General features: G+C 37.4%; 1 protein-coding gene across 1 annotated transcript; it reads right to left on the bottom strand.

The window, feature by feature from the left end:
- Nucleotides 1-1,365: 1,365 nt before the first annotated feature.
- Nucleotides 1,366-25,398, bottom strand: LOC113685493 (VPS10 domain-containing receptor SorCS1). The gene is made up of 27 exons (XM_089196286.1): nucleotides 24,992-25,398; nucleotides 23,525-23,604; nucleotides 21,696-21,792; nucleotides 20,534-20,695; nucleotides 20,041-20,105; nucleotides 19,111-19,175; nucleotides 17,352-17,476; nucleotides 16,574-16,672; nucleotides 15,681-15,878; nucleotides 14,955-15,122; nucleotides 14,216-14,318; nucleotides 13,630-13,706; nucleotides 13,157-13,245; nucleotides 12,870-12,977; nucleotides 12,179-12,299; nucleotides 11,030-11,169; nucleotides 10,389-10,499; nucleotides 9,885-9,967; nucleotides 9,108-9,190; nucleotides 8,557-8,743; nucleotides 7,611-7,898; nucleotides 6,467-6,579; nucleotides 5,843-5,956; nucleotides 4,975-5,080; nucleotides 4,109-4,241; nucleotides 3,350-3,561; nucleotides 1,366-2,665 (listed from the first exon to the last, which is right to left on the bottom strand). Exons 1-27 carry the CDS (start codon nucleotides 25,337-25,339, stop codon nucleotides 2,601-2,603), a joined length of 3,540 nt encoding a protein of 1,179 aa, XP_089052412.1. The 5' UTR covers nucleotides 25,340-25,398; the 3' UTR covers nucleotides 1,366-2,600.
- Nucleotides 25,399-25,403: the final 5 nt, after the last annotated feature.

Here is a 25,403-nt window from a genome sequence, read left to right as displayed (position 1 = left end):
ACAATCTACAACTTCAATTTTTTTAACGGAGGGCTTAGTGCGATACGGCAAAAACCAACAGTACTCAAAATAAACAACTGAAGGCCAAACTTCTGTGATTGAAGGAAGACTTCGTGACGCAGACAAATAATCGCAACTTGGACTTCTCAGTCGATCTCACCTCCGGCAGATTAGGTGAAGTGTCAAAAATATATAATTTTATGTCGACGAACCATAATCTATGATCTTCAACTATTAAAGAAAATAAAGCAATTGTGATATGACGCCACATTGTGCTTTTGTCTTAGCTTGTGGCTAAAATGTTGTCATTGAAGTCGCAAGTCGAGCAATGAAGACTGTAAATAAAGCAAGGCTGCAAATAAAACGTGAACTATAACGCATCCTTTAGTCGAAAGTCGCTTTGTTATTCACGCCCAGCAAATTGTTCTTCCAAGTTTAGGTTACAACAACGATGCGATCACTCTGCGTTAACGAACGATTGAACTTCAAGGAAAGCAATATGAGAGGTCAATGACCCGGTTCGCAGTGATCATGCGAACAGCATGTTTTCCTCAGATCAGTTACCGGAAAATACTGGTCAAATTTTCCACTTATAACGACCCCCTTGAATGAGTACTTTTGCTTGAAGACATAACTACAACGGAGTCTCTTAACCAGTCCCAAGCCGCGTGTCGCGCGATAGATCGCAGGATATGATTGGCCACTGTATCACATTACGTCAGAGGACATATCTGCAATAAGAGGACATAAGTGCAACGGTACAAATGTCTCACACCTGCCACTCTCCTCTCGTGCCTCCCTCCGACGGCTTGAAAACGCAGTCTCCTGTTGGAAGGGCCGAGGAGGAATTGGCTTCGACTGAAGCGGCCGTTGAAAGAGGGGAAGGGGAAGTGGTAGGGTGTATACTTCGTGGCTCACTTCCCCTAATCCCTTACGTGGTTTAGTTTCGAGCGCGTGCAGGCCTTGGTCCTCACATGATGATTTTCAACAACGCATGTGTTCCACCGTGGTGATATATTACGGCTGGTTTCATAAGTTTATTCATTCACTCGTTCATTCTTTCATTCTCTCGTTCATTGTTTCTCAAATGTACCATGGGTGCTTTTCACCGGCAAAAAGATTAAAAAATTCGGTTAGGTTGTTGTAATAATGAACCCACAGAACCCAGTGAACCATTGGATAGTTACCCGAAAAAAGATCCACGTCTTAATAAGCACCTTTCCCGAAATAGACACCTACCATCTTGGTAAAATAAGAAAATACTGGTCCTTCTTAAATAAGTACCCCCCCCCCCCCACCTCTCTAATTGAAAATAAAGTTGTTGAGATTGTAAAGCAAGTCAACTTACAATAACTAAGCAACAGCTAGCGAGCACACTAATTTATTTTCAAATCAAATGCACAAAAAAAAGAATTCCAGGTCATGTTCACAAAATTATTTACAAGCTACAGTGCATTTTGATGTTAGTCAGACGGACGCTTCAGGTTACTGCATGTATAACAACAGCCTTCACTTACAAAAATTGATTTAACTAATGATTTTTACGTGAAATATCTATCACAAGTACGAGAAAAAGAGTACCCTGAGAGGCGAACTTTCCTTTTAGGCGTTGGTGTAAGAAAATTTAAAATATGCCCTTACACATGACCAAAACAATCGGGCCTCCGTCCACAATCAAGGAAAATAAACAGCACACGACAGCAGTTTTTCTTTTTCATTTGAGAGGTTCAAGCGCTTTTCGAATGACTGTATCATAAACACAAAACAAAACAATAGCAAAGTAATAAAAGCGACAAATCTGATTATCGGAAGTGAACTGAAATTAGATACATTTCAACATTTGAAATTCAAAGCCTTCAGGTGAGGACAAAGTATCAAGTGGTCAAATATTCGATTGATTGAGAAGATGGTGGAATCTTTTTTCTTCTAACCAGTCACAGAACAATGTCGTAGAGCGAAACGAACCAAGAACAATTTCGATTGTCAATTAAAAAGATCCATCACATGTAACCTCTAAACCGCTGCTTACCTGAGAGTCTAGTAATGCGCATGCTTAAAACAACAATGAACATGTAGAAGGTAGAGGTCACCATTCGTCTCAAAGGAACAATTTTCTCAAAGAGTTATTTAATTGCTAACCTTATTACTGTCTCTCTCTTAAGATATCAGTATGAACAGTCATAAGAGACTGTCCTTCTCGGAAGATTAAATACAACGGAACTGCATAACGTTACTTATTCTGTTAGCAAATTCTCGTTCACTGAGTAAACGGGGACGGAAAAGTAAAAAGGAAGATGGCCTTGGAGGTGTGAAGTGGGAGTAGAATGTTTTAGTGCCAATACTTGACAATTAGTCCTAACACCAAACTAAATGATATAAAAATCTTTGGATGGGAGGGGGAGGAGTGTAAACATGGTATCTGAGCCCCCACCTCCCCCCACCTCATCCCATCCAAGACCCTTTTAAATGACTATTCTATGGGTTGACCGGTTACTTTAAGTCTACAATCTACTGAGTAGTTTTGTGGCTTATTTCCTGGAACAATAAGTACCACTGCACGTGTCGCTATTACTAATTGGATTATTTCTTATCATTATTAATCAGTTGTTAGTATTTCCTCCATGGCCTGGATCATTTTGACTGTGAGGCAAAAGAGCTAAAGATCCTGAAATAAAAAGGACAGATTTCGTATCGGTAAACTAAAATGATAGTATTATACTTAAATCTAGCGTAAATTATAGCAGCACGACTCGATCTTGTCGACTGACCGTTAAATTAGGCCACCTACTAATGACTTTGGTCATAAGAATACGATTCATGAACAAGACAATAAGTAACAAGCTCACAGCCTTATACATATGGTACGCGCTTCGTATCTCACGGATAGGACTAGTTTAACACTGGCGGATTACGTGTATAAGCAACAAGAACAATTAGAGCAGCAATTGTAGGAAACTTTGAACGATCCCGACATAATTTTTTTTGAAAGATTTCCAATCTTGTACCATACAGCAGCAGGAGAAGCGGTGCCGTAATAAATGGTGCTGGGAATCGAGAGGACTTGATGCTGTTTTCTTGGGCAAAACACTCAACTATCACAGTACCTCTCTCTCCACCCAGGAGTAAAAATGGGTACTAGCAGACTCGCCCAAGAGGGAGTGGCCAAACTTGTTTTCACTTCATGTTGCGGAAACCAGGGCAATTTCCGGCCAGATAGGCCACTTAGCTCGATAGCTGACTTTTAAACATTTCCCGTCCCGTTTCATACTTTATAAATTACTAATGCTCATTTACGGCCGAGAGGGAGAGCCAGCGGGGTCTACTGTGTTTATGCCCTTTGCTTACTTACCTGTCCCGAAGTTGTCTATTAGTTCTTCATCACTGTCGGCGTCTGGTGCTGCACTGGTGGGTATGGGTACATAACGCAACGACCCCCCTGGCTGCGGATGCAAAGACTCTTCATTCTCACAGTCATCGCTTTCTACCAGGGGGTCCCTCAGTTGTGCACCGTCACTGTATAAGCGGAGGTGAGTGTAGCGGCTTCGTAGAAGGTTGTAGCGTCTGGAAAAGGAGTACAAGGGAGTTGTTAGCCACAGACTGAAATCGGTCCCGAGTTCTGGGCCTTGAGATATCAAGAAAGATGGGGCCTTTAACTCTCGTGATCAGAGGCCGAATTCTCCCAACTAATGAAAATACATCTCTTTGTTAGCTACTAATGAGAAGTTGTTGCTCAATCCTTAGAGATACCTTTCATAGAAATATCGCAAAAGATAGCGTGCCGGAGTGGTTACGTCGCTACAATTGCAATAAAGTTATCCCGGGAACTAGTCCTTTTTCCTGTCACCTGGCTTTGAACTCGTTTAGCACGATTCTACGATTCACGATTCGTTTAACATCGATTCTATTTTTGGACTTCGCCAAAACTGAGGTAGGACTGAGCGTGGTCTATCAACAGTATTAAAAGGATAATCATATTTCTCTACGGGAACAAAGAACTCACACAAAAAAAAGTTTCGCTTCGGGGATCATTCCTTCACTCAACTTCATGCGCAGGTCAAAATAAAAGTCATTTTAATAACCTTGTTGCTCCATCATAACATTCACAAACCTGAGGAAATACACCAGAGTCCCAACGAGAAACACAACCACGAGCGCGGCAGCGACGCCAACACCAATGGCCAACTGCGTTCCTGAGCCGGAATCGGAAGACTGTGTTGGATACAAACCACCGCCACCATAGTCTGTGAAACAACAAGAATAACGAAGGTTCTCACCGTCTTGCAAATCGTAATGCACAAAAAATATACTGTATTATAAAATTAAAAACTACGAGCGTGCTTCATATGTACAACGTCTCCGGCGGTGCCACACCTCAACTTAAGCAAAAGACATGCAAACAGCATTGAGGAAACTTAAATTGGGAGATTAAGATGTTACAACAGCGACGTGTGGTAAAAAGGTCGAAAAACGGAATTAATTTTCCTCCAAGATTTTCGCCTCTAGCTCGATACCTTAATCGTTTCTGACCATAATCATCTTCACTTCGGCATGACATGTAAATTTAATGTTGAGTTCAATCTAAAACCGGGACTAGATTGCTGTCGAGGTTTTGTTGCTAAGCCTCGCTATTGTTTTGCTCATAAGATCCTTTTTCTCGCTACGTTCTTGTTGCCGTCTCCGTCGTGGTTTTCTCAAAGTCCCTGATAAGTCGCCTTCACGGTTTCTGCCCTCAGTTTCGAGAATATGGTGTTAGATCAAGAAAACCTCTACCTGATCAGTTGGCGTATTCTCGTTACCTGTTTGCTTGCTAATGTATGGATATTAAAGGGAGAAGTTACATTTCATAACTCCTGGGAGTTTAAGGGTTAAAGGCAAAACTCAAGTTCCTCCTCTCATAGATGAAATCTCATATGAATGCAAGAAGCTTCTCTCCTTCGTTGCATGCATTGGATACAGTATCACAGATCAAGGTACCTCTATTTGGTAGCACCTCGACGTGTGTGACTCTGACAGTCAAATCCTTAGGCAGCTGGATCTTGACCGAACCCATCTCCACCTTAAACTTCAGTAAATCCACAATCTGAGGAAGCAAAGACAACTCAAGTCTTGTACCACGTTGATCACTTAGACATCTTCAAAAGCAGAAAATGATCTCTGGCAAAAATTATAAAAAGTACCCTTGTACATCTTTAGCTGAAAAAAAGGGGGGGAGGGGAGGGGGCGGGCGGTACAAAATATTGACACAAAACAAAACAACATAGAGACAAAACTGCAAACGAGTGGGGGCGAAACTGGAAGGTAACGCTAAAAAACCGTTTTGTCAGGTGTATGTTTTCCAAAAAGATCTGGCCTAAGATGCCAAATCTTAGTAGTCTTAATCCGAAGGAAAATGGGACTGTTTTGCTGTCTGCATAGAGAAGAGACTGAAATTTGTTTACCAATAGTACTGAGATCAAATTTTAATAACAAACAGTTTTCCTTAAAAAAAAAAAAAAATTTAATTATAACTTTGTCCCTTTTGATGTGGTCACTTCGGATGTGGATCGCAGCGTTTCGACTGCATACAGCTAGTCTTCTTAAGGCGATGAGGTAGATTGAGTACGCGTTACTTATATGCTGTTGTGATTAGCTGTGATTGGATGGAATTCCACATTTTAACGATTGTATAATACTATTGCCATGGATAAGCAGGCGACATGTGACATGCGCAGACGTTACTTGGCACTGTAGTTCGCATCTATATTCATTCTTCGAAGGTCGCTTGCCAGTAAGCCTCGATCCAAATTTTCTAACGCGCGTCCTCCTATATCGAAGATGGAATAACGAAATTACAAACACTTACCTCATCTGCTGATTTACTAGTGTTGGTTTGAGCAGGAACTATAGACACATCACTTCTCGTCGGCAGCCCGCGTAACACAAAAACTTCAAGGCGTTTAGGGTCGACATCCAGCATCTAAAAAAAGACAGCAAAAGATTACACGATTATGAAAAATATCTATCGTTACTTTCTCGTCGTGTTTTGTTTGGAGTTTACAATAAAAAGCAAACAAAACCTTTCTAAGGTTCTGCGCTTTCCCTATTTCCTTACATAACGTATCCGAGGGAAAATTTCTCTTAAAGAGAAAGGAAATAGAAAAACACCAAAATAAAACCCTGACAGCCAAAATTTTAAAAACCAAACCACTCAAAAACAAACTCTTGAAGGACGTGGATGATTCCGGGGGGGGGGGGGGGAAGGTCACGAGTTAAATGCAAACCCCCATCTCTCTCTCTGTGAAAAATTAGTTTATCTATAAACAATAATCACAAAAATAATACTAAAAGCTAAAATAATACTACAAATGATCATAATGAAGATGATAATAATACTAAAAACCTTGACGTTTCCCTCAATGTAAATTAGAAGTTTGTCTGAGATCTCCCGCCTCTCAATGGCTTGGGGAGTGTCTTTACGGAGTATTACCTTTGAAAGAGCGGTTTCTAGACGCTTGGCGAAAAACTCTCTCCATTGCCATGTTTTGTCATTGTTTTCATCCAACACCGCGTCGAATAAGAGACGCACAGTGAGAAGATTATCTGAAGTTAAAAAATAATAATAAAAAAAAAAAAACCGATTAAGCAACTTTTTCCAGAGACCTTTCGCTTTCGCACTTGTACGCAGCACGAAAGGCATTTTGTTGAAAACTAAGCTCGTACACGACATAAATGACGAGGGTTAAAATACGTTCGAGAAGTGAGTGTTTTGGGCGTATGTGCTACTTCAGTTTGAAAAAAAGAGAGATTTTTCCCGTTAAACTCCGTAAAACTGTAATGTGCAACCTACCTATTCAAAACACCCCCCCCCCCCCCAACACCCCGATCTAGGAACTTCTAGCAAAGCATGGCAGAAGTTTGGGTAAACAGGGTTCTTGTTTTATCAGCTGCCCAAGTAAACGTTACCGGCTATTTCACAGAAATGTTAACTAAAGTAATCATTTAACAATTATTGTTTGGTTCAATTGTAAAAACCCATAGTGTTGAAAAATATCTTAATTGTCTTCTCCCAACCTTTAATGTAAAGATATTTATCAGAAATGGACGACTTGAGAAGACATGCCTTCAAGAAGTCCTGCTTATTTTGACTTTCTCCCAAGGAGGGAAAGGCAAAAAAGGATTTTGGTGATGACTGAGCGATTTCCAGAGAAGTCTCCGAAAAATATTGAACTTCTGTCAGAACCTTGCAAAACACCCTAAGACCAACAGCCTACCAAGAAATTCTGGTCTAACACGGGGGGACATCCTTTACGTGGGGCGCCGCCAATGGATTACACATTGGAGGAAGAGAAGATGAAAACGCCCCCTCCTCTCTCCCCCCCCCACCCCACCCCACCCCACCCCGAGCGGATCCTTGAAGACCTATTACACCTAAACATTAGTATCCATATTCTCCACACAGTAATCTTCATATTTCCTACGATAATGGCAAGGAGAATTTGTTTTACAATCAGGAGCTTCTTACATTGGCGATCATTTCCTTTCTACTCATGACATTTACATTTGATTCAAGGATGTTACTGTGAGGAGAAATTAGAAGCCAATTACTCTGAGGGGTTTAAGGGTTCACTTACCATACACAGTTACTGTTGTACTGCCAATTGTCTGTCCAATCCCATTACTGGCTTGGACAGACACTTTATAGATGCCTGCTTTGTTGTATACGTAGTGCACCTCGCTCTCCCAAGTCAATAAAGGAAGCGTGTTTTTGTCGTTCTGGTCAAATGTCCACATGTAATGTGTTAAGCCAAAATTTGGCTTCTGTTGAGCCCGGGCAGTGGAGTGCAGAGTGGCGTTGAACCACGCCTCAACACCAACTACCACTGCGTGAGGCGGTTCGATATCGACTTCTTTAATAAGATCTACAGACAAAGAGAAAAGGCAAAATTATCATGAATCGCGAGTAAAACAAAAAAGACTCTCGTTAAGGACCGAACGCAAAACCATCGCAGTAAGCATCTGCTCTCGCAACTGCAGTACAGGAGTGTTCTAGCACTTTGCCGGTGCTCATTTTAACTCCTGAGTGGAGAGAGGCACATAAGACAGTTAAACATCCCCAGTAAACTTAATTTGAAGGAGCTTATGAGAATCAGCCAGGGATATGACTTAAAAGTAGATATTATTCTCTCCAAAGCGGTTTCATAATCGAACCACCCAGACACTCGGAGCCTTAATACCAAAGCAACCCGATGATGTCGAGGGATTTTGCAATTTCTGCAGCACGAGGTGACCAGTAATGTGGCTACTTTCAGAGGGTAGGGGGCTGTTATGGAACGTGAAAGCCTTATCGTACTCCAAGCCAAACGTAACCCGTTTCCCGAAATGGCTACTGCTTTATTTCTTGGCACTAACAAACCTTTTTACAATCTAAACAGTGTCAAGAGGCAAGGCATAAGGAGGAAGCAATTCCGAGAAATTTCTAAAAGTGATAACTGCTGTGTGATAAGCTTATAGTAGAATTTTTGTTTCCCTTCTTTCTGAGGGATGTCGAAACTGTTTTAAGTTTTATCTACGTCTTACCTAGGACTATTACTTCTGTGGTTCCGTTATCTTGGCCAGCAGTGTTTCCAGCAGCCACGCTTACATTGTAGGTGCCATGATGACGGAAAATGTGGGAGATGTTTTCAGCATTGCTAAGTCCAGTGATGTTCTTATTTTTACTGCCATCTCCAAAGTTCCATTCATACCACGTGGATTCTGTGGAGCCCTGGATGTTAAAGTAGACGTAGACTATTAGAAGATATCTTTAACAAATTGCCACTACTCGCATCTTGAGATTCCGAAGAGTAATCTCTTAGTTCAAATACAGTTCATACGTATGGACACTTTGAACATGGGGCACAGTTGCTCAGATACTGACATTGATCCAAAAAAATTATTACTCGAGTCAAGACTCCTTGTTTGAATAGCTTCTAATTAATCACACCAATGACCAACGGAAAAATTGATGTGAAAAAAATGGAAGTAATACTTCGTCCAGGAAATACTTCCGAGGTGGTCGCTGTTGCTGGAGCAAGGCCCAGTGACATTTAGCCTGCTTAATTATTTACATAATTTAAAATTTCCCCTACCTGTCCCTGAGCAAGTGAGAAGGTCACTTTTGTGTTTGTTTCCACGTACAATTTTCCAAACGTGATTCTGAGATCTGAAGGTGCTGAAGAAAGAAAAATGTTTGTTAGCAATCATCATTCATGAAAGAAAACGAAGGCTATCAAGTGAAATGTAAAACGGTGGTATAATGATCACATCATAGATGATCTGCCGGCGAAAGTGGTTTAACGCTAATGGGATTCTGCTCTAATTTATTTGTTAGTGCAATGGTTTAAAAACTATGGATCAGTGGTGCAGGAGAAGCTGTTAATGATCTTTACAATTCTCAGTATCCTAAGAAGTCATAAAAACAGCTATTGATCACAGGTCATGGAGAGAAATTTTCAATAAAGTGTTGGAAGTAATCGAGGATCGCATTGTTTTCCTTCGCTCGTCATTAGTCTAGAATATTCGCACCGCCTAATCAACCAATCAGATGCAAAAATGAAACCAGCCGCGTCGACGTCACCCGTGTTTTCCCGCGCTTCAAGCGGTTTGTTTGTTTCTATTCTCGGTTTTCATTGACTCCTTGTAATACTCTCCTTTGTTGCGATTGGCCCTAGAGATAACTTTGCTTTTGGTTTCACGACACTCAACCAGAAAGCGTTTTATTTGTTAATACCGAGCTACTTGTACAATTCAACTATATCTCCTGACTGTGCCTTAATACAACTACCATAAGTCGTAACAACACGTCCTCTTCAGAATCAACGATGCGACCATGAGTACAAAGAGAATTCAACACGGCGTTCACATACCTTTTATTGGACAATTCCTTATCTCTGGCATTAACTTATCTTCGCGCCCGCCCTTGCAGCGATCTCCGACAACTTTCCTGTAACTGTAATAGAACGAAGAAACCTTAACACTATCAAAAATACACTGGAGCGTTCCACTACAGTCCGTTCAAAAACATGGAAAAGTTTTTCTTTGAGATAAAATTGAGATTTCAACGTGTTGCCACTCACAACATGGACCTTACTTCATTCAACGGGTTTTTCATCGTCCTCTTCCATTATTCATTGTTGTACTGATAGAGAAATTTCCCATTCAGTGTCGAAAATAACTACTTGTTCCATTAGTTTTACTTCTGCCTTTCTTTGTTTTTTTAACTTTGATTTCTCCTTAATTGGTCATATTTTCTTTTAATCTGATGATCGTTGTGATTATTTTTGCTTTAATTTTACGAAATCTTTAGCACGAAAGGAATCGCACGACCTTAGTAACTAAAGGGAACTTCTCATGTTGTTTATCAATCTTACCCACGACTGTGCGGATACGTTTTTCCCTCTGGGCAATGAGCTGGCACTGGAGCTGCGTCGGCCGTGGGCTCACACACTTTAGAGAGCTGTGAGTGTTCGTAGCCAAAGTCACTTAATTAAAAACAAAAATATAAAATATTACTGTAGACTTATTAGCCTATATGCTGCAATCTGATTGGCTACACCAGTCGCCGTCCGTTGCCGCGCGTCTGCTGACGTCAAAATGTGGTAAGAACAAAAAGGTGGCAGATGAAGTACAGCTGATCGTGTCCCTTATGTTCCTAATACATCATGACTTCCTCCGTGATCTCTTACTGTACAGACTTACGGCAACATGAGTTTATAATAAAGTAGCATAATGTTGCTAATTGCGACTTCTTCTACACATTTGTACTCCTAAAGATCATCGGTAAGAACCTAATCAAAATATATGTATCATTCAGTTTATTGTAAAATTCGTGTTAGAGAGTAAAATGAGTAGTGTCCATCAAGTGGTATGACAATTTTGAGAATTTCGGCGTAAACCTTCATCCGCGAAAAAAAGCTTCCAGCCGGAAAAAAAATCCGAGAAATAAAAGACAGTATAAACCTTTTACTTGAACCCATATAGAATCAAATTCTGCACAGCGTTTGTGACCCACCATTCAAAATCGTCTTCTTCACAGGCGCAAGTTGTAATATTGATTTCTCTCTCGTATTCCTTTCCGTTGAAGCAGCAATCTCCGCTTTTGCGACGTTCATATACGAAGTGTTGACCCAGTAAACATTCCCCGTCAATACGCTACAAGAGGAAAAAGGAAAGAAAAGAACTAGAATAAAATCAGGATGGCCTTGAGTGGAGGAAAATTGCTATGTGATAACCGCGATCTGTTCAACAAAATAGAATCGTTAGATAACTATTTAACTCCCTATCATTAAACCCGTTATCACAATTATTATTGTTATAATTATCATTCACCTTATTGCAATCGTTAATGTTACCGTTCTGGTCAGTATCACTTTTATTGCTTAAAAGACAATTATTACTTAAAAGTCAAGACCTGCGAAACATTTTGGAAAAAAGTTACAATGGCCGACTCACAAATTCCACATTTTACGATACAATATCATAGAACTGATATATCCCTTTATCCCTTTTTTACACTTTCAAGTAACAGCACAATATTTTTGCTTCAGTAAGTTTTCCTTCTCATGAAAGGGGGAAAAAGAGAAAAAAGAAAAAAATACCTCGAAAAAACTTGGGAACAGTTCGGCTGTTATGATTTAGTGCAATTACTGCTTACAATGATTACTTCAAATTAAAGCTCTGTAAATGGCAGCAGTTCATTGGAGAAACTGGCTTTTGCATTTATGCTTTTGAAGTTTTAGTTCGTCAGCTTAAATCAATTTTTCTGGACTACATTATAATACATTAATTATTATCTAATTGACCTGAAAGTTGTTCTTCTCTTCACTTGAGGCGGTATAACACTACCTAGATTGTCCTAGAGCGCAGTTCCATTGATAATGCCAAAGGAAAAAATAACACAAGGAGCAAGCGAGAAGCAAAAAGAGCAAACTGAAAAAAACAAACAAACAAACAAACAAACAAAAAAGCGCGGGAAAATGAGAGTGACCTAGACGCGATTGGTATCAGATTTGCTTCTGATTGGTTGAGAAGATGGCATGAGTTTTCTGAACCAATCACGGTGCAAAATGAAGAAAACCAAAGCATTCCCAGATAACTCTCGGCAAAATTTTTCAACACTCAATAAAAAACCGCTCTAAGGACGATAATTCTTAGTTGTTACCTCATCGTTGGGAGACCAAGTTGTATAGTTATCTGCTAGGCACTTCTGGTTGAGAACTGATGTGAAGTTCAGTTTTACCGAGAGCCATTTAAATGTGCGGCCTGTATGCTGACCAAATACACTGGTAAATTCAAAATGAAAATACGATTTAATTTCTCTTTCACAGCTTTACGAATTAACCCTTAAAGTTAAAGTTGATAGTAGCGCCAAATTGGTATCTGGAAACCACGGGTTCGAATCTCATCGAAGCCTGAATTTTCTCAGACTTCTTTACTGCAGTTGCTGAAATGACAGTCCACTTGCGGGGATCATTGCGTTCGTTGATTTAGTTTCTATTTTCCTGCGAGGGACGGTTTCTACATTGCTAGTCTGAGCAGTTTTCAAGGAGCGTGACAACAGACCCACCAGTGCGCATTCCGATTGGGTACCGCAAAATCAAATCAAACCAATCAGATTAAAGAAGTATTACCGAAGGAACCAATTTAATCCTGTGTATGGTGTGACATGATTTACATTGGGACACCGAAACAACAAGGTGAACAAGATCTTTTACTTTGACTATTTGCACCAAACACAAAAAATGCAAAGGAATGAAATTTAAAAGTTTGCAATAGGAGCGTCATTCACCTCTGTTTTGTTTACAAATTACACCGGAGCATATTTAAACTACATAGATATAGGAATTCCTTACTTGATGATAAGAGTTGTTCCTCCCGGCTCAGTGACCATGCCAAAAACAGTCACTGGTTCCTTTCCTAGAGAAACATTTTTCCAAGCCTGTCCTTCAGTGCAACTATACCTGCAAAAGAATTATTTTGTGATTTAGGTGAGGTTAAACACAAAACAATGGTAGCCACCGGTATCCAGAAAGAAAATTACATGGGCGGCTCCAAGGAACAGGGCGGTCAAAGGTCGAGCATTTCGGGCTGACAATCATGTGCATCATCGCAATGGAAAATACTAAAACAAAGACCTTACCACACTGTGTCAGCGTTCCGTACGAGCGGGACTGCTGCCAAAATACCACCATGATCTCCGATTACAAAATCATGGTAGCCGTTAAATTCCTGTCGAAAATTACCACTTCAAATGAGTAAAATAAATTACATGAGGCCTTTACTGACGGAACAAATATATCCATGTTCAAAACGACGGCTGATCATTAAGAAACTCTCCATATAGAAAAAAAACAGTTAATTTGAGTCTCTGAGGATAAAAACCATTGGCTTTGCATATTCAGCCTCGAAAAAGAGTTAAAAAAAAAAACAAAACAAAACAAAACTATACGCTGGAACTCAGAATATTGACCGCGTGATAGAGTGTTCTATCAGCCACGAAAATGTATGATCTTATACTTTTCATCATTTCAATTGCTTAATTCCTTCTGAAATCATCTTAACTTCGATCGCCATTTCAGAGAAGGGCTCTTCTCCAATGACTCGTTCTCTCACCTTGGTCCATGATAATCCTCCGTCCCTTGATAGATAAAGGCCAACCGGTCTTTCACGTAAATTACTGCCTAAGTTACCTGAAGGTGATTATTTAATCATTTGTTTTAAAACAGTTTTCATATTAGTGAACAAAATCTCTTTAATCCTTTCATTGTCGGGTTAAACAATTTATCGCCTTAATGATTGGAACGTGAACGATCGCTATAATTAAAAAATTTACCATTTCTCTCATTTAAAATTTAACCACTTCACTTCATATCAAATCTATCATTCCTCTCCTTCAGAAATTAACTATCTTTCTTATTCAAAAATCCAGCATCACTCGAGTTCAATATTTAACACTCTTTCTTCTTCAAAAATTTATCGACTCTCTTGTTCAAAATTTACCATCTCTCTTGCTCACAAATTTACCATCTCTCCTGTTCAAGAAGTTTCTATCTCTCTTGCTCAAAAATTTACCATTTCTTTTGTTCAAAATTTCACCATCTCTCTAGCTCAAAAACTAACCATCCTTCTTCTCCTTTATTTCACTCCATTGTAATTACTGAATTGTGCTTGAATTCTGAATCTGTAGAAAGTACATTACCTTGAGCCACAATGATTCCCACGGCTGAGGAAGATGACAGGACAGGAGGGATGTACAAATACCATCGGCTCAGCACCATATGAACGTGAAGAGAACATTTGGGCTGCAGAGAGATTTTTACAAAAACTGGTTCAATTCCTAGCCTACCAAAATTCAAAACCTTTGGAAATGTTGCATACAACATTTTAATATAGAATACTGAATAATAACACTTCAACTATCAAAAAAGGTGAACAATAAACTTCTCATAGCAATTTTCTTACGATGACCTGCAAACAGATGACGAGAATCGACAATTTTACCAACTCATACAAAGCCACATTCTCTTAGCCAGTCGACATGGAATTTTACGGCAGATAGAGGGGAGAATTACTTAGCTGATCTAGTGAGTAAAAGAAATATTCAGATGAGTGCTGAAAATAATCCAAGATTGCTTCAGGTTCACTTCACTTAGTTATGTGATTGGTCTACGAAATTCTTCTCGCAGTACCATCCTGAACCAAATGTAAAGGTCACGGCAATAAGGGAAACGATCAGCAGTTTAAGAAGCTCCTGATTGTTCAGGTAATTCTCCTTGTCAGCTCCATGGGATTAGAGAGGAGTTTGGAGAATATGAATAGTAATATTAGGGTGTAAAGGGTTGATAAAGAGACAGATATTGGAGTAAAGCTGAAACTGAACATTTAACGCATATAGTTTTTAATCATAAAAATCATAAAAAAAAGTCATGCAAACACACCGGGTGGCAGTTTGTAGGGTTTCCTCTATGGTCAACTAATGGGGCTTTCAGTGGAAACCATTCACCTCCCTTGTTAAATGTAATCACAGATCTGAATTTTACATCTCTTCCTCCATCACCATCTGGGATGAACACATTCGCGAGGTACGTTCCATTGAGACTTTTAACCTACAAAAAACCAGTAACAAAAAAATATTTGTGACAGAGCAAGTTTAAATTGAGTGTCAAAAGTAAACCGATATAGCTTTGGTTTTGCTTTCCTGTGGTGTTTAATTGGTCCAAAAAACCTCAAGCCACTTTCTCAACCAATAGATTCAAAACTAAGACCGATTGTTGCTCGGTCACCCGCCTTTTCTTGCGCTTCTAGCAGTTTCCTTGCTTTCGCCTTACTTTCGTGTTTGATTGCTCCAGAAAACCCACTTTCTCAACCAATCATATTCAAAACAAGAACCAGTCGTAGCTCGGTCACCCGCGTTTTCCCGCGCTTCAGACAGTGAGCTTACTTATGCCTTACTTTGAAGAGCTAATGAAAACTCAAAGTAAAACAATCAACTGTCCGTAAGCGCAGGAAAATGCGACCAAGTCATGATGGTTTTAAATTTGCATCTGATTGGTTGAAAGAGCAGCGTGAGTTTTAATGTAATCATGGATTACCTTGGAAATTCAATTGAAAATTACTCTATGTACTTGATGGGTTGCAAAATGACAAGCGTTTATGTTACTAACCCTGTGAAGATCCACTAGTGTTGTATTCTTTCCCCAAATTGGAGTCCTGCTACTGAGGATATTTTCCAAAGACAGAGAATACTTCACTCCAGTGAGATCTGATACATACAAGTTGTAATAATCCTGGCCATCGTGTTCTTTTTCATGTCTTACAACAACCATCACTTCTCCTTCCTTAGCATCGACAATAGTGTACGACTGTGGGAAAAAAAAAAAATTACATCAGTGGTACTGACATCCACCTTCTTAGTCGATATTAGAGTTTTATCAAACAATATAAGATCAGGAAAGCCTTAGCTTGCAGAGCTGGCGTGATTTTGGCGAGCGAGTGCTCAGTATTTTCTTAGTGAAATTATACCTGCCATCTTTTATTTTTACAGCAGCGGAAGGCTGGGGAGAGAATGAAATTTGTACCCAGGGGGGTGAGTGACGGTCAAAAGGAAAGAGAGAGGAGAGGATGGGACAATAGAAATCCAGTCCCCTCTCCCCACCGTCCACTCCAAATCAAACATGGCAGGCCGAATAAACGATCGGAGCTTGTAATGCTACGTTGTCCTAAAAAAAAAGGAAAGCCCAGAATATTTTGACAACTAGGTCAGTAGAAAATATGCAGTTAAAATGATTAATGTTTTGATATGCCTCTAGTAGAAAAAAACTTGTAATAACCAAGACTACCTCAATAAAGCAGACTGATATGATTTATACATGTAAAAGTGAAATCTAGAAAAAAATTGCTAAAAACTTCAAAAACTACATTTCCTCTATTAAAACATAAAGATTTATTTCCTCACAATTTTCCTTGCATTGGATTAATTGCCTTCTTTATGAGAAGTAACAAATTGCAGGATTATTTCCACAAGTATCTAATTATATAATTTTGAAAATAAGCCTACCTTTTTCTCAATATCAGGAGGGAACTGTGCCTTTTGGAAAAAATTTTTGCTGGAGTTGCTTTTGTAGAAAACATACAAGTCTGTGTTGTAGGTATATTTCTGCAATATCAAAAGATCTCAGACTCATTAGTTGACTTGGTACCCCTTTAAAAATCTTCGACTCACTCAGGGGCCACAACTTTGTCAATTATTTCAATCACTGTCAAGTGTTACCCTCACAAAACAAAGTGTCTTACTTACTGACTTAATCTCTCTAAACACCTCTACTTCACACCAATTCTTTAATCTTTATATTATTTGAACAAGCTATACAAAAATGATTGCATTCAATTGGCATTTTATGTTGGTACAGGCTTCTGAATCAATATAATTAGTGTGACAGACAATACCAAAAATATAATTTAAGTCAACAACATAATTGTGTTTTGAGAAAAAAAAAGCACTACAGCTGATCAAAATCAAGTGAAAAGTCAATGTTTCCACAGTCACAAATGACCAAAATTTTCAACAGATAAGAATAACCAATTAAAAGAGGGTCCTTTATGTCAAAAAAAGTTCAATTTCATGGATAATGCTGCATTCTTAGTTAGCAAATTATTTAACAGACAACTGATCACAAATTGTCTGTAGTGAAATAAAAAGTCCTTGGACGAGAGATTTCCTCATTAGATCATGGAAGGAGGATTCACCCACACCAAAGGATGGTTCTGAGGGTTCAACCTATCACAGTAACACAAGGGTCTGTTGGTTTTGTCTTCCCCAAAACAGGTTCTCTTACCTCAACAAACACATATTTCCCCTCCACCTTTAAGGAATGAGATGAGAATGGTCCCAGAAATTTATCAAAATCCTTCAAACAATCTTTATCACAAGGCAAGAAAGCATGCTTTAAATATGATGTATCTGGAGTGGAAAAAAAAGTTACAGTTGTATAAGCATTTACATTTTCCAGGGAAGTGTACAGAAGACCATTTAAGGGTGCCTTGTCCCTTCAGATGTTACCCTAAAATCCTGCACCAATAAAGGCTGAATAAGTACTTTCAATTGTTACTGCAGTTGTAATAGTTTACCTGAAACATGCGACCACCCCTGAATAACACTCAAGCTACTGTAAGGCACATAAAAACTTGTAAATTGGTATTAGAAAGTAATAAAAAATGTATGTATGTATGTATGCATGGGTCATCCTTCACGATTCAAGCTTTGACAGGATTCAAACTTGTACTTTACTGATACCAGTTGAGTATTAAACCAGCTGAGGTACAAACCTGTGAGGAAGGCGTTTGAATCCTATCACTAGCTAAATTTTTTAAAATTTATTTTCTGCAATTACTTAAATTGCTGTCAACCTGCCCAGATCATTTCTTTGCCTGATTTTCATTCCCAGGTCAAATTGAATTTATTTCATTAAAAATTGTGACAATCTCTTCTTTTAGGTTAAGAGGAATATAGTGGGAATAAAGCATCCCACCCAAGAACACAAAATACTGTCAGTCTCCCTTGGCTGAAAACATAAATGCATAAATACAAACATACCTGCTGGTTTATTGTACAAATACGCATGATGAGAAACACTCAAAAGCTAGTTTTCAGGATTTTTTTTCAGGTCAGAGGAAGTTACATGTTTAAGTCAAATAGTTTATGTGTAATTCTAACTTGTTGCACAGTATTGACAAAACCCTCAATCTGAGTTAGGCAAGGATAATTTATTTATTTTTATAATTTCTCATTTTTACTATTTTGTATCATGATATTTTTAGTCCTTTTTTATTTATTTATTATAATTTTATTATATACAGATTTTATACTATATATATGCACATGGGTTAACACCAGATAGTCTTTTTAGTCTATCTGATCCATTATTTTGCATTTCAAATAAAGCTTATTATTATTATTATTATTATTATTATTATTATTATTATTATTAAGGAGCTCTTGCTGAAAATTTGCAAGTTCAGAAGTAATATTGAAGTAGATTCATATCAAATTAATATTCAATTAGTATTCCTTAAAATTGTCATTCATAATGAAATAGCAATCTAGACACAGTTCAGGTTTTCATTATTTAGTGAGTTTGGAAGAAATACTAATTAATTTAAAAACAGTGAAATAATTCCGAGAAATATAATTTGTTTTCCTCCAAAGAGGTTCTACGATACAAAATGGACTTCACTTAATTTACTCACTAGTAATACAGTCTTGGCAAAGATAGGCTGCAAACACAACAAATTTAAAACCTGAGCTCATCTTCCTGTACATAAAATACTCAGTTCTTGTTTCATGAGAGACAGTTAAATAGCTTTGAAAGTGTTCTTCCACAGTTGAAAATAACTTTTACTTGTTCAAATTAATAAACAACAATTAATAAACACAATTTATTTTGAGAGAAATTGTGGTTTTTGATAAATATCTCAGTCTGAGGTTAATATAATACAAACACATGCAGATCTCTCTGTATTAAATGTGATTTTAAAATAAGTGATTTATCAATTGAGCTTTTTTGACAGAAAAAGAGATGAAGAAGAGTTACTTACGATACTTATTTAGGTTCTGAACCTCAAGGAGTAACTCTGACTTCTTGCCACCTTGATTTGGTGCCCTGTATAATTTTTTTTAAAATCAATCAGAAATTCAGCAAATCAGAGACAACTAATCTGGAACATATGTTGATATAAAAAATTGGAGATTTCAACTTCATTGTTTTGTCCCTTGTTTTGCATAATCATCCTTCAATGTGCTCTTAAGAGCTCTCATGGCCAGGAACCAGTTGTTCACAAAGGAGATTACACTATCCAATAGATAAATCCTTATCCAGTGGATTATTGTTTTAACAAAATATACTGTACACTGTACATGTACTGTGCTATCCACAGGATAGAGATTTTTTCAGTGAATACCTTTACCCACCCCTCTAACAACTAGTTCCAGCTCTTTACTGGCTTCACAAATCAGTGCAACATAATAATAGTAATAATAGTAATAATAGTAAAAGTAATAATAATAATAATAATAATAATAATAATAATAATATAATAATTAATGAAGGAAACCAACTTGCTGAGGCATTTTTCAGTGGCACCCTCAAAAATTCTAGTTAATTCTAGCTCTGGACTAGTATCTCAGTTCAAGACTGAATTTTTTTTTCAGGCTTTAATTTCACAACCATTGAGGTTGTATTCATAACTGAGATGATCTTTCCTCTAACTATCACATCTTTGACCTCCGATTCAAATATGATTTTCAGATATGCTTCCTTCAACCATTTACACCCTAACATCAGTATTCAAATTCCCTTCACTGTTTTTGTCACATTTCCTATGGTACCGACAAGGAGAATTTGTTTAACAATCAAGAGCTTCTTTAAATTGGTGATCATTTCCATTTTTCTCTTGAGCTTTATATTCAATTTGAGGACAATGCCAAAAGAAGAAATTAGATGTCAATCAACATTATGATATTCTCACCAATAATGTCTCAAGACATGATCTGCTAGATATATCCATCGTTCACCATCATTCATGTAATAAATCTGAAACAAAATGAAAAGACACAACTCAAAAGAAAACCAAACACAGTCCAAAACTATCACACACCAAGGCTCAGATGAAGAAATTTGGTTTTAATAAACTGGGTTGATAAACAATTAAGTTTGGTCACCATAAAGAGATTTGTAATACTGACATTTCAAGAATTAGCCTTTTAGTTTTTAGAGTGAGTGGAGCAATTGTGGGTTGTGTGTGGTTTACAAAGAGAAAAAGGGGCCAGGCAAGAACAAAGTGTATGAGTGCCAATTGGAAAGATAATTTCTTTTGTTTTGTGGCTTTCTGTGCTGCCTAGATGAAGGGAAAGGCTGTAGACTGCCAACACAATACCCCAGTACCTTCGGAAATTTACCCTCTTTATTCAGATCCTTTGAGGCTCAGTTACCTTTAAGAGAGAATAGCTAATTCCACAAACCTCCTTGGTGTCCTGATCTTGAGCAACCAAAACTTTATATGATACAGGACTACATGAAACCACATGAGGTGTAAAAGACAAGGGCTGAGATGTAAATGTTTTTCCTTCATCATATGAGACGTACAGATAACTTTTTTTAGGTACTGAGACACTGACCATAACCTAAAAACAAAAATGAACAAAAAGAATTCTCAGTCAAAAGCAGATATCTGAAAAAAAATTTTTGATTGAGAAACTAATTGTCCACAAAGACCAAGCAGTCCAGTCCAAGCCACAGCTGTTCACAACTGTTCACACAAATTATAGCATGTAAATTTGCACCAAAAAAGTTTGTCAATTTAATGACACATTTTCCTCAGTTCTGTAGGAGGCTGCAACATGTTTGTGATCTAAATTAAAGGTGAAATGAAAGTTGGCGTAGTGTATTATTAAAATAAATACTAGTCATGCTCTTATATATAATACCACCTCTTCCTCTTAAGTTGTCTGAGATGACGCTAGAACCTTTGAAAACAGTTTCCAGGAGTATTGCTTAGTTCAAAGATAAACCAAGCGTTAAGCATATACATGTGGTAGGACCAGTTATATAGCACACTTTTTTCTTTTCTGGCAACTAAGATGTTGATTCCTGGCCAACATTTATGATTCTAGACCGCCAAGCAGTGACTTTGAAAAAGCCTGTGGACAGAACCTATGCCCAATCTTCAAATGTGTAGAGACTTAACACTATTGCAGCAAATGCCCTTAGCAGCAAGTAACTAGTCAAATGCTGGCTGGAATTTATTATTGGCAGGCAAAATACTGCATAAAACTAAAAATGTTTCTGGAAAATTATCCAAATTACTGTTTTAGACACTACAGCCTCCAAAAATTGTAATGTTACCTATTTAAAATGTAAGAAGGTGATTAGTATACTATTACATAATTTACAGAACTTATCATTTATCAGACTCATTTTTGAATTGAAGTAAAATTATTTTGCACAATGAATTTTCACCAAAAATAAAATGGAAAGCACATGAGAACATTGAAAAGATTTTCTTTGTCTCTGCTACAATTTACCAATGAGAGAAATTACACCAGTATGACAAGAAGAAAAATTGCTTTCTCAAGAGGGTAGAAGACTGATTGAGGATAGGATGTCAACAGCCAAATAACTAACCATCGTGTAATTGCTTGAGCAAAAATCAATGTTATTGGTGGGTTGACTTTTAAATTTATAATCTTCATGTTTGAAAGTGGTTCCATAGTCTGTGGATCTGAAACAAATGTAAGATTATAAAAATAAAGGTGAATCAAAATGCTCATTAAAGCACGTTAGGATGAGTATTGTGTGAGCCATATCTTGGATGGATACTGGAAGTCCAACTGGCCTTAGCATACATACATATTAAACTAGACCCAGAAGGCTGAGTAATGCTATCCACTGGATAAATCTCTAAATAGTGGATAACACAGTACATTTTGTGCACACTTATCTTCTGGATAGCAATTTATCAATTGCATGGCATTGGTAGAAAATCTCTTATGCTTTTAAATTTCAAGCGACAACTTTTCTCTTCCTCTTCCTCTCCCCCTTTGTATTCACATACGGCACACATGATTTCACAAATTAGCCAATCATGTCAAAGAGCTCTTCCCTTGACATTGGAAACTGACGCAGACACTTTTTGAGTACTTTTCAGTTTTTTTCCTGGGAGTTTTAGTTTGTTGTTTTTGAGACTTTGTTCATGTAAATTTGTTACTCATTTGTTTGGAATTTTTTAAGAAGTTTTGGAGTTTTTATTTTAGGCAAATGTTGTGGCTCATTGAGCAAGTTCAATACATATTTCCTACAGAGTTTGCACTCTCACCTCTTTTTTTGTAAATGTATTTTTTTTACGGTGTTGTCTAATACAATCTGAACCATTAATTCTCTATTTATATAATGGAATTCAAGAGTATTGTAATATTTTAAAACAAGCTGACCTACTACAATATTTAAGAAATAACACTTAACAAATAGATTCCAAGTTGCCATGCGTCTGTTCAGTAATAGATCACAGAGGACGTCAAAATGTGGTATGAACAAAAAAGTGGCACACAAGGCGCAGCCGAGTGTGTCACTGATGTTCTTACCACATTTTGACATCCTCTGTGATCTATTACTGAACAGATGCACGGCAACTTGGAATCTATTTGTTTTATATAAAAAAGAATTAAAAAAAGTTTTAATGATCATCTATACATCTGTCCTCCTATAGATCATAAGTGAGAACCAATCAGAATGCGTGCATAACTGAGCTTATTATATAAATATATATATATATCTCGCTTTTGTTAATGAACTTCAAGAAAGTTACACGTAGCTGTTTACCTTTGCTCCCCTTTTTTTTTTAATCCACTCACATTCATTTCATGTGACAAAATGATTGCCAATTTGACCTTGACTTCACACCCATTGGCTATATCTATCATGTCCAATTTTAAAAACATTTAAGTCAGCAACTTAAAGAGAGCTGGCTGAGTTTTTTTTTTTCTTTTTCAATCCACTCACATTTATAGCATGTGACCAAATGATTGCCTTTTTTAACCTGGACTAATAATAATAATGATGATGATGATATTAAAGTATGTATTTTAAGAACTACTCCATCACTCAAAGTGGTTTTTAAGGGCAAAAGAAAAAGAAGACTAAATATCTACAAAAAGTACAAATTATTATTTAAATAAAACTAGACCTACGACTATTTAAAAAAAGTTTTTTTTAAAAGTCTTTAAGAGACAGGGTACTTAAGTTCCTACAGGTTGTATAACTAAGACAAATTGCCTAAAAACATAGTTAAGTTCTACAATAAATTCTTGATGAATACCCATGTGTGTAGCAGTCACTAATTTTTATTTCAACCCACCATATCATTATGAGAACACATTGATGACAAAACAAATGAGCCAGATATCAAAAATATCATGACCGCATTCAAATGACACACAATCAACAGGTGAACTAACCTCCAAAAAAAACCATCCTCACAGATAAAATTTCCACTTTCAGTTTGATTCACTTTTCCACAGGTGTATATGTAAATAACCTAAAAAAAAATTCATAGCATTGTCACAAGGAGTCTACATTCAGATTTTCTTAACAATAATTTTTTCATGAGGATTTTCTTCTTTATCTTTACACACCCAAAAAAAAAAGAAAAAGAAAAAATTAAAAAAGGAGAAACCTCAAGAGAACACAGGAAACCCCCAAAAAAACTTTTGATGCAGCAGAGCCTTGCTGGCTAACTAAAATGGCACTGATAAAAAAGAAAGGAACTACACTAGGATAGAAATCCTTGAATGAGGTGTGGCCTACAGCAGGAGAAAAATGAGGGATCCTCAGTGAAAGCCTTTTCTGCTGTGAAGTATGCAGGAAGTAGACAGATAAAAATACCTTTAGGTTGTTAAAAATTGACAAAACTTTCCTTTTTCTTCCTCAAGAATAACAGCTAATATTAACCCATACTCTAATGTAACAACAGATAGAATACTTTCACATGCTTCTTTTTTCCATCAACAGTGATGCTTAAATCACCCTCCCAAAACCTAGTCGTTCCCCCACAAACCTTTCACCACCAGCTATCAGTGTTAAGAGCTATGATCATGTTGGCAAAGTTCTTTGGATATAGGTGCACTTATAAGGTGCAAATGTGTTCAAATGTGTGTACTAAATACGAAATGACAAAACACACGAAATGTGTTTACTAAATAGTGTTCAATGACTACAATTACACTCAGAGGAAACTTTGAATAACATATCAATATTGCTTGATTATTTTCTTATGTAAATATTTGCATCTTTCTTCTTGGTAGTCAAAGTATCAAGCTGGGAGATGCTGCATGAACTTGTAAAAACAATAGCCAGCAAGCCCCTTTTTCTGGCAATTGAACTTTTATTTATAGCCACCAACTCATAATTTCAGGTCAACATGTGTTGCTTTTGAAAAAAAAAAAAAAACGGAAACTGAAATTAGATCTCTAACTAATTCTTCCTATTCTTCATACATGACAACTGTGTTCAACACTTTGACATCTGAAATGGTTTGCTCCTTAGGAAAAAACAAATAAAAAAGTACTTTGGAAGAAGGATTAGAAGTGGAATATTATAAGGTGGCTGAGAGAGGCTCTATGTCAACGTTAAGCTACTATGTTTATCACGATATATATTTTTTAATTTTAAATTAAAAATTTTTTTTTTCTAAAATATGTACATTTATTTCCGCAGTTTGTTAAACTACTTTCAGGCGTTGAATGTCATTGGTGGCATTCAAAGTGTACTCGAAATCGATTTTGGATTATTGGAATAAAGTTTCATGTAAGCTTGAGCTCTATCAGCTTGGAGTTTATATCAGAACAGAAGAGCATGACTAAGCAAAATTAAAATTCACCATGCGCGCCATAGCATGTTGCACTGTAGCACGCTATAAAACTCACCGAACTGTCTTTTCCCGACCAGTGTAAGAAAGCCACAGTATGATTGTCTCCGTCGAGTTCAAACTCCTCTGTTATCCTCGTGTTATTGTGAACCCGGACAGAACCCCCGGTACTTCGCCGAAATCTGTATCTTAACTCATTCAACTCTTTGATTTCTCTTTCAAATTGAAAGTTGTTCCCTCGATGGAATCGGAAACCGCCATTGTGGTTCACTCTTGTCAGCGGAATTAGTTTCACTGCACTTTGACTGTCGTCTAGACGAAATGCAATGCAATTTGTGATTGCGAAAAGAGTAAAAGTAAGAAAAGATCGCCACAAGATGTCCCAAGTTTGACATTTACGCTCCATGTTGGTGCGAAATATTGGAGCTGTTTTGCTGCATTACAACCACGCCGCAATACCTACCGTCAGC

Source organism: Pocillopora damicornis, chromosome 2, assembly GCF_964200805.1.
Source record: "Pocillopora damicornis chromosome 2, jaPocDami1.2, whole genome shotgun sequence".
Classification (NCBI taxonomy): domain Eukaryota; kingdom Metazoa; phylum Cnidaria; class Anthozoa; order Scleractinia; family Pocilloporidae; genus Pocillopora; species Pocillopora damicornis.
This window is presented reverse-complemented; position numbering and strand designations above follow the sequence as displayed.

Excerpts from the sequence above, each read along its gene's own strand:
- LOC113685493 (XM_089196286.1), bottom strand. The coding sequence starts at position 25,339 with ATGGAGCGTAAATGTCAAACTTGGGACATCTTGTGGCGATCTTTTCTT. Across the intron at positions 17,477-19,110 it reads TCAGAACCTAAATAAGTATC|ATACATCATATTTAAAGCAT; the intron begins GTAAGTAACTCT and ends TTTCCACTCCAG. Across the intron at positions 8,744-9,107 it reads TCTCACTTGCTCAGGGACAG|GGCTCCACAGAATCCACGTG; the intron begins GTAGGGGAAATT and ends TTTAACATCCAG.